The following is a 15,573-nucleotide window of genomic DNA, read 5'->3' as shown; positions in this document are numbered from 1 at the left end:
TTTATGTCACTTAATTTGACTTAACAGGTGTTCATAAATAGTTCCATAAATTCTATCAGAAATTTTATTTTCATCACATACATTTTACTATATTTCTTCTCATCTTTCCCTTCTTTTCGCTCTGCCTCATCTAACCAGTACACGATTGTTTGCTTACAATCCACACACACGTCTCACACACAACAACCTTTTGTTTTTCACTTCCCTCTTCCTTCGAGTCTCTCACCGCTGTCAGCCTAGTGACACTTAACATTCCCTCCCTGGGAAAATCATGGTACTTAATCAACTTTCCCATAATTTTTCTTCATTTGACTGTAAACCGGTGAACAAAACCGGTCTCATTTACTGTTAGATGTCCCCATTTTGGCTGAATCTCCTCTCTTGGATTTTTCCTTTAGACTTCATTGCACAGTACACCGGTCATATTTGCTGTTAAATGTTCCCAAAATGGCTGTTTTTCTATCACTATGCCTGTGGCTTTTCAAAATTCAGCGCGCTTAAACTGACTTTTCACCCAAAATCAGAGGGGTCGAAATTAATTTCTGCTTACTCTCAATATCTTTTTCTGGAGTTCGTTCCAGTGATCAATTATTTCAGCTCCTTGAATTAATTTCCTAATAATGAGTACTCAGCTTCGGTCTGGACAATATCTTGACCTGCTCTGAGGTCTCAATTTCCATGCCCTTTTTAAAAGCCTCCCCTTCCTCGTACCACAGCTCTAGTTTCAACTTCCAATACAGCCATTATGGTTCACCCATACATTTTCTTAAAATCCCCAAAAGAAAATAAATTTAACTGTCTCTTACCAGAGATTTTTCTGTTGCCACTCGAATTAATTTTCTTAATTCCAGTGTTTGCTCCCTCCGGACCCCGGCGGAACGGCCCCTCGTCCCTCAAAACTGTTCGGGGTAGGGCTGTGACTCTTAGTCCAGGAGGCCAATTCACCGTCCGCTCTTGTGGCAAAAATTCATTAAACATTCATCACTGCGTAAGAGATATTTCTGAAATTCAAATGATCATTAAAAAGTATTTTATTCTTGCAAGAAGGCCCAGTTGCCACACAGAAGTCACCAGTACAGTCTGTGAAACAAGTGCGACGAGGGAGGGAGGACAGAGGAGCCTTTATACTGCCTTCAAGGTCTCCTGCTTACAGGCCCTTATCTAAACAAGGGAAGGTTTCTCTGCTAGTCATCTAATCCTGCTGAGTTTATTCTTACAAACTCACAAGTTCTAAATTGGACGGCCTCTGACCCTAGGGGTCATAGGGGTCAGAGCCCCTTTTCAATCTGCCTCCTCCTGATGTCTCACCTGTTTCCCAGTGTTTAAAAACACACACACATTAGTCATATGTTGGCAGACTACGTACAGTCCAGCAAAGATCATTTCAATGTCTTAATAATGAAAATAATGAAAATCAACACTTTAAATCAATGAAAATCAAAATTTTCCATTACAGTCATCTAATTATTTTATTCAAGACTGATCATAACTGTTTTAAAAGAGTTACATAAAGAGGTATATTGGTGTAATTTGAATCTGAAAAGTAAGTCTGATTAGCCCTAACTAACTGCTAGTTGTTCAGACTAGTTCTTGTGCAGTGTTGGGAAGTAACTAGTTACAAGTGATTGGTCTAGGGGAGGCAAGCAACAGCAAACATGGATGGTGGTGAAATGAATGTGCAACAGCATGAATGTGCAACAGACATCGAAAATCCGCTAGGGGCAGGTCCCAAAAGGGAGCAAATGTCCATAGACCCCCATGTTAAAATGTCTGTTTTCACAGCATAAATTCATGTTTTTACAGGTTGGTCCCATGGACTTTTATTGTATTTTTCGATAGGTTCCGAGTGCCTGACAACTGTGAGGGGGGTGATTTTTTTTCTAACTCGTTAGTTTAGATCGTATTTAGATATAAAATGTATGACAAATAAGGGCGTGGTTAACTTTGATTGACAGCTTGATTGACAGCTGATAACGAGCATAGGCTTCGCCGAGTGGAATTCCTGAATTTTGACGTCTCGGCCATGATCTGACACAACACATCATACCACCTCTGTATCCTTGGGCGGGGTTAGGATTTTCCAAGATGGCGCCGCCCATACCCCCCATAAACGGCCTCAAAACCGTTCTTCAGAAAGTCTATGGGTGACGTCACAGACGCTTTGTCCATATTTTTTACAGTCTATGGCGTCAACACAACATCAAGTCTGGGGTTGACCATGAGACCTCAAAGCTGTTGCACACAGTCAAGCCACCACCACAGCTCTTCTTCTTCTTCTTCTTCTTCTTCTTCTTCTTCTTCTTCTTCTTTGGGCTTATTGGCGGTTCGCATTCTTAAAAAGAGCATTATCTACTGTAGGTAATAGATCAGAGACAATATATCACAACTCCCAGAACAATCAGGGCTCATGCTTTCAATGTTGCTGTGTGTTCAGCTCCTGCATCTACAGCCAAAGTCCATCATATTCCAGAGAGGAATAATGATACTAAAAATAATAATAATAGCCTATCTATATTCTATAGATCAAATTTGTTCTATTTAAAAACTGTATTACATAACTAATAACATTTTTTTCTTTTTTTTCACAATTGTTAATGATTTGAAATTCAAAAATCCAATCATCCCTATCAATTTTCATTGTGCGCTCATAACTTCACCAATGCAGCAAGCTGGCTTTGTCTGAAGATGGAGAAGCTCAGATCATATAGCGGCTAAAAAAATACAGCCTTTATTTTCATGTTTCTATGTTGCTGCTTTATTAAATAACAGAAGTTGTTTAATAAAATTGTGGCTTGTCATCAGTTTGAGACAGTTTTAACTAAGCATCTCTGTTTCTGCATCTGGCCGCTGGCAGTCGTGTTGTAAGTAAATCTGTTGTTCAAATCCTTCTCTCACTCTTGTTCAGTCAGTCTCTGTAGAGATTGATTTTGTTCATATATTTCTATTGTATCAGCTTCATGCAGCTCACAGTTATTTTATATTTGTGGTTATAATCGAGTTACAGTGGGTTTCTGCATAGTAAATGTACATCACACAATACTTTATCAAATATTTGCAAGATTAAAAAACATCACACATTACTCTTGACTTTCACAGTTAGTGCTCAACGATGAGGCCAGGTGTATTCTGATTAACATACTGTATGAAGTCAAGATGCAATCATATTATCTGTTGCCTGTTCATCCTGTCACAGTGTCTAGTTTATGTTCCTTGGGTCACCACTAGATGTCCTCCTTCCCCACGGTGTCCATCACACTCTTGAACTACATCCCCCATGATCCTTGTCTTTTCATTGCACTCAGCTGCCCCTTATCACTGATCATTGCACTCAGCCTGTTCCCCATTAGCATTGTTATTTCCCTGTGTATTTATTTTAGTATGTGTCACAGAGTCCTTGCATTTATCACGCCACTTCAGTGTCCTGTTCTTGTCTTGTGTTTTGGATTGCTCTATTTGGAATTTGACCTATGCCTGGACTTGACCATTGATTCGGATTACCCTCAAATAAATATTACTCACTGCAAATTGGATCTCTCTGTTTCCCTGTGTGGATTGTGACACATCCATCTTCAGAAACACCAAACCAGTACAATTTCAACTGGACTAAAAATTTACAACATTTTAAGAGACTAATAATGTTTTATCCCAAATGAAATGTCAAGTCAAGTCAAGTATATTTTTATAGCGCTTTTCACAATACAGATTGTATCAAAGCAGCTTCACAGTATTAAATTAAAATAATACAACAAGGTTTGTTTCTAGTGGAATTTATTGATTGATAAAATTTAATTAAATATCCCCAAAATATCCCCAACTGAGCAAGCCAAAGGCAACAGTGGCAAGGAACCGAAAAACTCCATCAAGTGACCTAATGGAGAAAAAAAAAACTTGGGAGAACCCAGGCTCAGTCGGGGGCCAGTTCTCCTCTGGCGTTTATGAACTAGAGACCGGATTTAACTGTAAGATTAAAATTTTAGATGAATGCCTGGCTGAAGAGATGCGTCTTTAATCTAGTTTTAAACTGGGAGAGCGAGTCTGAATGAACAGTATCAGGAAGGCTATTCCAGAGTTTTGGAGCTAAATGTGAAAATGATCTCCCTCCTTTGGTGGATCTGGATATCCTAGGTATGACCAAAAGCCTCAAATTTATTGATCTTAAAGAGCGCGATGGATTGTAGGGCGATAGAAGATCCGTTAAATAGACTGGAGCTAAGCCGTTTAGGGCTTTATAAGTCAGTAGCAATACCTTGTAATTAATACAGGACTTTATAGGTAACCAATGTAGTGATGTTAAAATCGGTGTTATATGATCATATTTTCTTGATCTAGTAAGAACTCTAGCAGCTGCATTTTGGACTAACTGTAACTTGTTTATTAAGGATGCAGGACAACCAGCTAATAAAGCATTACAGTAATCTAGTCTCGAGGTCATGAACGCATGAACTAGCTTTTCTAGATCAGAAACTGATAGCATATTACGTAGCTTAGCAATGTTTCTAAGGTGGAAAAAGGCTGTTTTTGTCAGGAAGCATACAACGGATCCAGTAGCGAGTCGAAATAAGGTTTATTGTAAACAATCAGTAGAACAAACAGGTTGGCTGGCAAACAACGAGCTCTCAGCAAGTCCTAGGAAACACGAGAACAGTAGAGTAGAATCCAAGCAGGGTAGAAGAGAAGTGACGCGTCGTGAATCTCCTCAGCACAGGCAGACCACAGTTCAGGCAGAACGACAAACAGGAGATCCGTGCAAGCCGAGAGCAGGACCAGACCTGCACAGAACAGATGTCAGCACAAGAACCAGCAACCAAAAACGATCTGACACAAAACTTGAGTAAGACAGCACTACAGATAGGACTAATAAACGAGACGCACCTGTGACTGATCTGATTGCTTGTCAGCGCAGCTGGTGCTGATAGGCAATCATATCAGCGCAGTACACACAGAATGAGCAAACAAACCCATGAACCGTGACATTACCCCACCCCCTAGGAGCGTCACCTGACGCTCTCAGAGGGTCCTACCTGGCGATTGTAATCATTGATAAGGGAATGATCCAATATGTCCCGGGCAGGAACCCAACTCCTCTCCTACGGGGCGTAACCCTCCCAGTCAACCAAGTACTGGAATCCACGTCCCCTCCGCCTTGAGTCCAGGATGCGATTAACCGAATAGGTTGGTTCCCCTTCTACGATTCGCGGCGGTGGGGGAACCGGGACAGGCGGATTAATAGCTGAACGAAAAACTGGCTTGATTTTAGAAACATGGAAGGCGGGGTGAATTCTCCGGTACGCCGGAGGAAGTTTGAGGCGAACCGTCACCGGACTAAGGATCTTGGTGATGGTAAACGGGCCGATGAATTTAGGAGCTAATTTTCTACAAACGGAGCGGAGAGGAATATCAGCAGATGAAAGCCACACCTTTTGACCAGCGACGTAGAAAGGAGGTCTCGACCGGTGGCGATCGGCCTGGACCTTAGTGCGCAAACCCACCTGGAGAAGGGTCTCCCTGGCCGTTCTCCAGATGTCTCTGCACCCCTGTACGAATTCGTGGGCAGAGGGAACCGCGACTTCGGATTCCAGACTAGGAAAAATTGGTGGCTGGTACCCTAAACTACACTCAAACGGAGATAGGCCCGTGGACGACACTGGTAATGAGTTATGCGCGTACTCAACCCATGAGATATGCTGACTCCAAGAGGACGGATTCTGAGATACTAAACATCGCAAACCTCGTTCCAAATCTTGGTTGGCCCTCTCCGTCTGACCGTTGCTCTGGGGATGAAACCCAGAAGAAAGGCTGACATTCGACCCCAGCAAACGACAAAACTCTCTCCAAAATTTGGATATAAACTGGGGACCCCTGTCAGAGACCACGTCTGTCGGGAGGCCATGGATACGAAACACGTGGTCTATGACAGCAACCGCTGTCTCTCTGGCTGATGGTAATTTGGGCAGAGGGATGAAATGCGTAGCCTTCGAGAACCTGTCCACCACGGTTAAAACCACCGTGTTACCCTGTGAGGCAGGGAGACCTGTCACGAAATCTAGCGCAATATGTGACCAGGGTCTCGAAGGAACTGACAACGGTTGAAGGAACCCAGCAGGAGGACGAGTGGAAGACTTACAACTGGCACAGACCGAGCAGGCCAATACAAAACGACGAGTGTCGCGAGCCATAGTTTGCCACCAGAACCGTTGCTTAATGAGAAAAATGGTACGATTGACTCCTGGATGACAAGCCACCTTGGAACAATGACCCCACCGGATGACGTTGGACCGCAACTTCTCTGGCACAAATAAACGACCTGGTGGACATCCGGGCGGAGGCACTACCCCGTCTAAGGCCATGCGGACCTTCGATTCGATCTCCCAGGTCAACATTGAAACCACACAATTACGTGGAACGATGGACTCGGGAGAAATCGGGCGTTCAGATTGGTCAAAAATGCGGGACAATGCGTCAGGTTTGATGTTCTTGGCACCTGGATGATAGGAAATGGAAAAATCGAACCGACCGAAAAAAAGTGCCCACCGAGCCTGCCTAGAGTTAAGTCGTTTGGCGGATCTGATGTATTCAAGGTTTTTGTGGTCGGTCCAAACAATGAAAGGTACCCCCGAACCCTCCAACCAATGACGCCACTCCTCCAAGGCTAACTTGACTGCCAACAATTCTCTATTACCAATGTCGTAATTACGTTCGGCGGAAGACAAACGATGAGAATAATAAGCGCGCGGATGAACCTTGCCGTCCACGGAGGAGCGCTGGGAGAGAACCGCACCTACCCCCACCTCTGACGCATCGACCTCCACCACAAACTGACGAGAGGAATCAGGGGCGACAAGAATGGGGGCTGAAACAAAGCAGTCCTTGAGTTTGGAAAATGCAACTTCAGCTGCACTAGACCACCTGAAAGTCGTCATGGTGGAGGTCAAGGCTGTCAGAGGCGCGGCTAGTTGGCTATAGTTGCGAATAAAACGCCGGTAAAAATTGGCAAAGCCCAGAAACCTCTGCAGGGCCTTGCGGGAATCTGGAGTTGGCCAATTAAGCACTGCCTGAATCTTGTCGGGATCCATGCGCACCCCCTCAGACGACACGATATATCCTAAAAAAGGAACCGACTGTGCATGAAAAGCGCATTTCTCCGCCTTGACAAAAAGCCCATTCTCTAACAGCCTCTGAAGCACTCGTCTGACGTGCTGAATGTGTTCCTGGAGAGACGAAGAGAAAATCAATATGTCATCCAGGTAAACATATATGAACTGATCGACCATGTCTCTCAGCACGTCGTTGACGAGTGCCTGGAAAACCGCGGGGGAGTTGGAAAGGCCGAAAGGCATAACCAAGTATTCAAAGTGCCCCCTGGGGGTATTAAACGCGGTTTTCCACTCATCCCCCTTCCTTATGCGGACCAAATGATAGGCGTTACGTAGATCCAACTTTGTGAACAAAGCGCCCTGCAACCTCTCGAAGGCTGAAGACATCAGCGGCAAAGGATAAGTATTCTTTACCGTGATGCTGTTCAGCCCTCGGTAATCAATACAAGGACGCAGGGAACCATCCTTCTTTCCCACAAAGAAGAACCCCGCCCCTGCAGGAGAAGAGGAAGGACGGATGAGTTTGGCTGCCAGAGAATCAGAAATATACTTCTCCATGGCCTCCCTCTCCGGAGTGGAAAGAGAGTATAATCTGCCCTTAGGCGGAGACGTACCTGGCAATAAGTCTATAGCAAAGTCATAAGGACGGTGCGGAAGAAGAGAAGCCGCCCGGGACTTACTGAACACTTTCTTCAGGTCGTGGTACTCCCCGGGCACGTTAGACAGATCTGCCTGCTCATCCTGCAACACAGAACAAGACACAGAAGAACACGCAGACACCAAACAAGACGCATGACAGTTCTCACTCCAAGACATGACAGTTCTGACGCCAGTTTATGTGAGGATTGTGCAGGGAGAGCCAGGGGTGTCCCAAAACCACAGGAGCAAAAGTCGAGTCAATGAGGAGAAAGTAAATCTCCTCAACGTGGTTACCCGATGTGATCAGACTCACCGGTCCGGTGGAGTGGGTGACCGATGACAGGAGTTGTCCACCCAGTGCATTTACCGAGATAGGGTGAGTAACGGGAATTATGGGAACTCCCAGATGATGTGCCAGGTCACGGTCCATAAAGCTCCCCTCCGCACCGGAGTCCACCAGAGCCTCACACTGATGATAAGAGGCGGCCCACTGCAGTCTTACCGGAAGGAGCGTTGCTTCTCGAGCGGATTCATTCCAGGAAATTCCACCCGTCAGTAACCTCCGTTCTACTGACGGGTGTTGGCTTTTACCGGGCACTTGGACGCAAAGTGACCCCAGGCTCCGCAGTACAAGCACAGTCCTTGTGCTCTTCTGCGCTCCTTCTCCTCTCTAGACAGACGAGCTCTGCCCACCTGCATGGGTTCCGGATCGAATGAGTGGCCGACCGCATCACCTGAAGGGAAGACCGGATGGACCTCCACGTCTGGAACTCGACCTCTCTGCATCAGAAGACTTTGACGTTTGTAATCTCGTGTCTACTCGGATAGCTAGATCAATCAATCCATCCAATGTTGCAGGTAACTCCAGGGTGTATATCTCATTTTGTATGCGGTCGGCCAACCCATGCAGAAACATGTCCCACTGCGCCTCGCTGTTCCACTTACACTCCGCAGCCAGCGTCCGGAATTCAATGGAATAGTCCGTAACCGATCTCTGCCCCTGACGTAGATCTGCTAATACTCTTGCTGCTTCCTTGCCTGCAACTGCCCGATCAAAAACTTTCTTGAGCTCTGTGCTGAAGGTCTGCAAAGACTCCAAACAGTCATGTCCCTGCTCCCAAACAGTGGTTCCCCACAGCGCCGCTCGTCCAGATAGTAGGGTAATGACAAAAGCCACTTTAGATTCCTCTGTGGGAAATGATGAGTGCTGTAGGGCAAAAAACAATGAGCATTTTGTCAAAAATGATCGACATAGATGTGGCTCACCAGCATAGGCAGCAGGAGGCGGCAGACGGGGCTCCGGATTGTAGGCGGGGCGATCGGTGGGCGGAACAGGTGGATTAGGCGCAGTGGGCGCGTGGGCAGGCTCGACTCTAAGATGTTGCTGTTGCGTGGTTAAATCAGATACTTGCGTCACTAAAGCCTGGATTGCTCGACCAGAAGCCGTGATTTGTTCGTCCTGTCGATCGAATCGAGCATTAATGTTGTGAAGGGCTTCTCTCAGTTCGTTTACACTCGCTGGATCCATAACGGTCAGATCGTTATGTCAGGAAGCATACAACGGATCCAGTAGCGAGTCGAAATAAGGTTTATTGTAAACAATCAGTAGAACAAACAGGTTGGCTGGCAAACAACGAGCTCTCAGCAAGTCCTAGGAAACACGAGAACAGTAGAGTAGAATCCAAGCAGGGTAGAAGAGAAGTGACGCGTCGTGAATCTCCTCAGCACAGGCAGACCACAGATCAGGCAGAACGACAAACAGGAGATCCGTGCAAGCCGAGAGCAGGACCAGAACTGCACAGAACAGATGTCAGCACAAGAACCAGCAACCAAAAACGATCTGACACAGAACACGAGTAAGACAGCACTACATATAGGACTAATAAACGAGACGCACCTGTGACTGATCTGATTGCTCGTCAGCGCAGCTGGTGCTGATAGGCAATCAGATCAGCGCAGTACACACAGAATGAGCAAACAAACCCATGAACTGTGACAGTTTTTGTAACATATGAAATATGATTTTCAAAAGACAGGTTGCAATCTAGTATAACACCCAGGTCTTTTACTGTAGAGGATAAAGTAACAGGACATCCTACTATGTTAAAGTTGTATTGTGAGAGGTCTTGTGGGCGTTTTTTTGAACCGATAAGTAGTACCTCTGTCTTGTCTGGATTTAATAAAAGAAAATTACACGTCATCCAATCTTTTATATCTTTAACACACTCTGTCAATTTGGATAATTTAGCGTTTTCATCCGGTCGTGATGAAATAAATATTTGAGTGTCATCAGCATAACAATGGAAAATAATTCCATGTTTCCTTATAATATTTCCAAGTGGCATCATATATATTGAGAATAATAGAGGGCCTAACACAGATCCCTACGGCACTCCATAGTTTACTGAAGTTATGATCGATTTTTCCCCATTTAAATAGACAAAATGGTAGTGGTCAGATAAGTATGATCTGAACCAGCTTAATGCTTGTCCTTGAACACCAGTATAATTTTGTAGTCGATCTAAGAGTATTGTGTGATCTATAGTATCGAACGCAGCACTAAGATCAAGTAAAACTAATATTGAGATACAGCCTTGGTCAGAAGCTAAAAGTAAATTTGTGATTTTTATCGAGCGCAGTTTCAGTGCTATGGTGCGGCCTGAATCCAGACTGAAACTTTTCATATATGTCATTTTCTTGCAAGAAAGAGCCCAGTTGGGCGGACACAACTTTTTCTAATATTTTAGACATAAATGGAAGATTTGAAATGGGTCTATAATTTGCTAGGTTATTATGATCTAATTGTGGTTTCTTAATGAGTGGTTTTATAACTGCCAATTTAAATGTTCTTGGAACATGACCTAAAGCTAAAGATGAGTTAATAATATTGAGGAGAGGCTCTTCCACTATAGGTAACACTTCTTTCAGTAGTTTAGTGGGTATAGGATCTAATAAACATGTTGTTGTTTTAGATGAAGTGATAAGTTTATTTAACTCTTTTTGTTCTATAGTTGTAAAGCACTGTAATTGTTCTTGCGGGGTGATAATTGAGGCTGAATTATAAGGCGTGATTGAACATTTACAATTGTGGTTCTGATGCTTTCTATTTTCTCAGTGAAGAAGTTCATGAAATCATTACTACTAAACTGTAATAACGGGATATTTTGTTCAGGTGACGCTTGTTTATTTGTTAGTCTAGCCACGGTGTTAAATAAAAACCTTGGATTGTTTTGGTTATTTTCTATTAGTTTGTGGCGGTGCTCAGCCCTGGCCGCTTTTAGGGCCTTTTTATAACGTGACATACTGTCTTTCCACGCAATTCTAAAGACCTCTAAATTAGTTTGTTTCCATTTACGCTCTAAATTACGGGTTTCTCTCTTTAGAACATGCGTAGTATTGTTGTACCATGGTGCTTTAATTTTCTCTCTGACCTTTTTTAATTTAATGGGTGCAACAATATCCAATGTTTTAGAGAGAATGGTGCTCATAGTGCTAGTTAGTTCTTCTAGTTTATCTGTTTGTTTGGGTTCAGGCAGCAGCTGAGACAGATCAGATAAGCAATTTGAAAAATTATCTATGGTGGATGGAAGGATTGTTCTGCCTGGTCGATAACGCGGCGCAGCATGATATATTACAGAAGTACGTAATATGCAAGTTACCATGTAATGGTCAGTAACATCATCACTTTGTGGAATGATATCTATATCGGTTGGATCGGTTCCATATGATATAATTAAATCGAGTGTATGATTAAGACGATGAGTGGGACCAGTGACGTTTTGCTTGACCCCAAAGGAGTTTAATAAATCTCATTAAGATCGAAATAATCATTTGGTTTAAGCCAGGTTTCAGTAAGGCATAGTACATCATTGCTATTATCTGTGACTATTTAATTTACAATAACTGCCTTAGGTGGGAGTGATCTAATGTTTAGAAGACCTAGCTTTAGAAATTGTTTTTGTTCACTAATAGTGAGATTTTCTGTTTTAATAACAATTACATTATTCCTAGGTCCTGCTGTAGATTTATTATTTGATCTCACTAAACGAGTAATAGACACAGTTTCTATGCAATGTTAGTGTTTATATCAATTAAGTTGGTGCAGCAGAGACTGTAATTTGGACCCACAGGTGAAAACCGGTGTTGGGTCACTAATCGGCTTGAGACGCGTCTGCTCAACAAATGTAATGTTTAAAGTTCATGTAAACGTGTTTACTGATGTGTAGTAATACGGGACAAAACAGCATTTTACTTTAATGGATATGGAAGTAAAATATGACAAATGTTTTTGAAACAGAAAAGCTTGTTGAATTGCACTACTTGAAAAAACGTGCATTGCATTAACCCTGCTTGTATTTTAATGCTTTGTATTTTTAAGGCTTGAATTTTTATGGGCTGAAATTCAACATGGTTGTATATTCAAGCTGTGAATATTTCAATTCAAAACATTTCACACACATTTTCATTATTAAAAATTCAATAATCCATATTTACCCTTTCAAACTTCCAAAATATTAATTCTGTTTAAAAATACAAACTATAATATTCAACAGGCAATGTTCGGTCCATTTTATTTTGCTTTACAAATTCGCTTCCTCAAATTCAGTGGTTCAAATTTGACAGAAAATTTGCTCAAACTTTGTTTTTTACATTTTGTTTAGATTCCAAAAGATAGAAGCTATACAAAAATACTTATTTTACAAAATATTCAATTTAGGATTATATCTTCACTTTTATTCAATATGTAATATATTCTCCTACACTGGACAATAAAGTGATAATTATATGTGTCTCCACAGATTTTGGGACATTATCTACATGAAGAGAGAAGCTGCTGTAAAGTTTCTGCAGAATCTGTTTGTTTCAGCATCAGAGTTTGATACAAATACAGAAGAAAATTACACTGAACTATTAACATCTGTGTGCAGCTACACATCTTTCCCCTATCATGAGAATTATTTTTATACTGAGTATCAGGGCGATTTCCTGCTGGATCTGTGTTCACATGTGAAGGACTATGAGACTCAAACAGGCAGGAGTGTCCTTCCAGCATTACAGCCAGTTTATCAGTCAGCTCCTGCAGTCTGGAGAATAAAGCTCTCAGTAAGAAAGAGCTCCATCCTCCTAGAAGTGCTGAAACTCCAAACAGAGAAGAAACCAGTAGAGCTGATAGACTGGACAGATGAAGAGAGTGAAGTGAGGGGATTCCTCCAGTGTCTGCCCTACATCTCACAGCTCAGGTGAGAATCTCATGAGGAAAATTCCACTCATAGTTTGATTTAGTTTATTTTAATGTTGTCATTTAAATGCATATCATATCCATTAGTGATTTAAGCTTAATTTCTATTGTTTTAATGTAGCTGAAGATTTTGGCTGTAAGACTTTAAGACAGATCTGTTGTTTTGATACCTATTAATTTTTTTAGTTCCTACTGTTTACATTCACTTGAGACAGAACTGACTGCATTTACATTAATATTGAGCCATGAAACACACTGGCCCTCATTTATCATTCTTGCGTAGAAACGGGCGTATATATTGGCGTAAGATTATGCTTACACTCCTCTCATCGCCTGATTTATGAAGCTGTGCGTACCTTTGAAATCCAGGTGTACGCAATACCTGCCCTTGATAAATGCTGCGGCTGAAAACGATCGTCATTAGAATAACACCCCCCTATATATTCAAGTCTCCGCTCCCCCCACGCCCTCATTTTACGCCATGGACACACGGAAGACGGCAAAGAAGAGAAACTTCTTTGAGAAAGAGAAAGCGAAACCAGGGAAGTGGAAAGAAACAAAATTGATCTCTAGATTTTTATTATTAATGACACTTAGCCTATTGTTATTTAGAAGAAGAATGTCGTTATTATTATTATTTGTATTATTATTATTATTATTATTATTATTATTATTTAAAAGAAGAAGAATGTCATTTTTATTATTTTGTCAGTCTGAATAATTTTTTTGGTCATTGAAAGCCTTTCATTTCTAAACCCAGTCCGTGCACATCTGCCGGGTCTAACCCTGGCCTAACAATCGTTTCAAAGAATAGTACAACGGCGAGCGCGTTGAGTATAAACGCCTCGTCCGTTTGGGAGGTGCGCGCGCAGTCTGCGGAGACTCACGCTACGGAGCCAGGCGAAAGTATAAACAATGCTTGAAACGTCAGGTAAAGCGCACAGGCTCACAACTGAAGGAATACATATGCCTACAAATCAAATGCTTTGGTAAAATCACACAAATTAAACATTGAAGTCCATGTTGCACAAAAATAAACACTGATGTTTATAATTACTATGTTGTTGTTTTTTTACAGTGGGTCATAATATATCATATCTTTTAGTTTGTCAGTGCGTTTCGTGGTGTTAAGAATTGTTTTTCTGCGCATTCCCGGACTCAACCACCTCCTGAGCTGGCGTAGGATTTGAGCGTGCCGTACGCCAACGTCCATATTGATAAATCTCAAAGTCACCGTGGTTTTGGGTGTACGCCAGGTGTACGCTGGAAATTTGGTGTACGCACTTTTGATAAATGAGGGCCACTAAGAGCAGAAAAGTAATGAAATCAACCATTCGACCTTGACAAGATGTTTGTAATTATTTAAATATTTTTACTCTAAATACAGTTATATATTCAAAAAGAATATTTCAGTGCTCATTTTGACCTTTTGTCACACACACTTGGTTTAAGTTCTACATCTACTTTAAGACTTGTCAGTAAACGGCCACTGTTATGATTGGCCAAGGTCATTTCATAGGAAAAAATATCAGACATTGGCATTGCTCTATATTTCAATAAAAGTTTCTTTGCAAACTCTACATTAAATTGTGCCTGATTACAAAATCAAGTCTGTAGTGAAATGGTCAGAACAAACATAATCTTCCAACATGACCCTAGACTTTGTTTAATAATAAACCATCATTTGTTCCTAATGCTGGAGTCCTTCAGAAGGCTGTGCAGATCTTCCCTAACATCTTAATATTGAACTAGTTTAAAACTTGCAGGAAGCTTCAGGAGCCTGTTAACATGAGTAGCTCTATAGTCTTGGGTGACCGGCTCTCTCTCTTTCTTGTCACTCCATTGTTCTCCACTGCTGGGCAGGTTACCAAGATGAAATGGTAAAGTAGGCGTTGATGTGTTGTTGTGGAGTTGGTCAGATGAAAATATCTACTAGAGTCTAATGTCACCATGTGAAGAAAGTAGAAAACTAGTCATTTGGCAGCTTGATTTCAACTTATGACAATTTTTGGGGGGTCTGAAAAGTTTTTTTCGTTGTATGATGACATCTTATATGTCAATAGATCAAAGAAAATTTGATTCCTCATTTCATAAATGCTTTATTGGTCAACAAACATAACACTGTGGCTGATTCACCAGAGAAAAGGGATAAATGTGGCCCTACTAATATCGACTTTGGTAACTAGGGATGTATGATTTAGACAAGAAGTCTCAGCTAGGCAATACCTCTTCTGAAACGTGTTGTTCTTGTGTTGTGGCGACTAACAACTGGATCTGGCAACACATCTGTTTGTGATCAGCGGTTCTGTGTTTCCTGAGTTTATAATGTTTTCTTCCACACAGCGAGACTCACAGCTGATACGTGAATAAATTTCGGTTTCTAGATATCTGGGGAATAAATGGAATTGGTTGAAAGTGTAAATGCAGCCAAAGTGTTTATAATGCATCAGTAATGGTGGAGCAACCTTCTGTCTGACAGAGATTTACAGTAACATCAACTGAATCTGTTAATAAAATTAATAATGTAGAACTTGTGGTTTCAGGAAATTATTTAAATTACTGTATTTGTTTCATTATGTTTTACAGTTTATTTGGAATTTT

At 41.9% G+C, this 15,573-nt stretch overlaps 1 protein-coding gene across 1 annotated transcript in view; it reads left to right on the top strand.

Moving 5' to 3' along the window:
* The window catches only part of LOC308693793 (uncharacterized protein), a 101,999-nt gene that overhangs the window by 56,229 nt on the left and 30,197 nt on the right, over positions 1-15,573 (top strand). The window contains exon 15 of the mRNA XM_081370891.1: positions 12,533-12,973. Within this exon, the coding sequence (XP_081227017.1) occupies positions 12,533-12,973 (441 nt within the window). The remainder of the gene's footprint in view (positions 1-12,532; positions 12,974-15,573) is intronic.

Source organism: Scardinius erythrophthalmus (assembly GCF_964197995.2).
Source record: "Scardinius erythrophthalmus genome assembly, chromosome: 7".
In the NCBI taxonomy this organism is placed as follows: domain Eukaryota; kingdom Metazoa; phylum Chordata; class Actinopteri; order Cypriniformes; family Leuciscidae; genus Scardinius; species Scardinius erythrophthalmus.
Note: the sequence above shows the minus strand (reverse complement) of the source record. Positions and strands in the feature narration are given on the sequence as shown.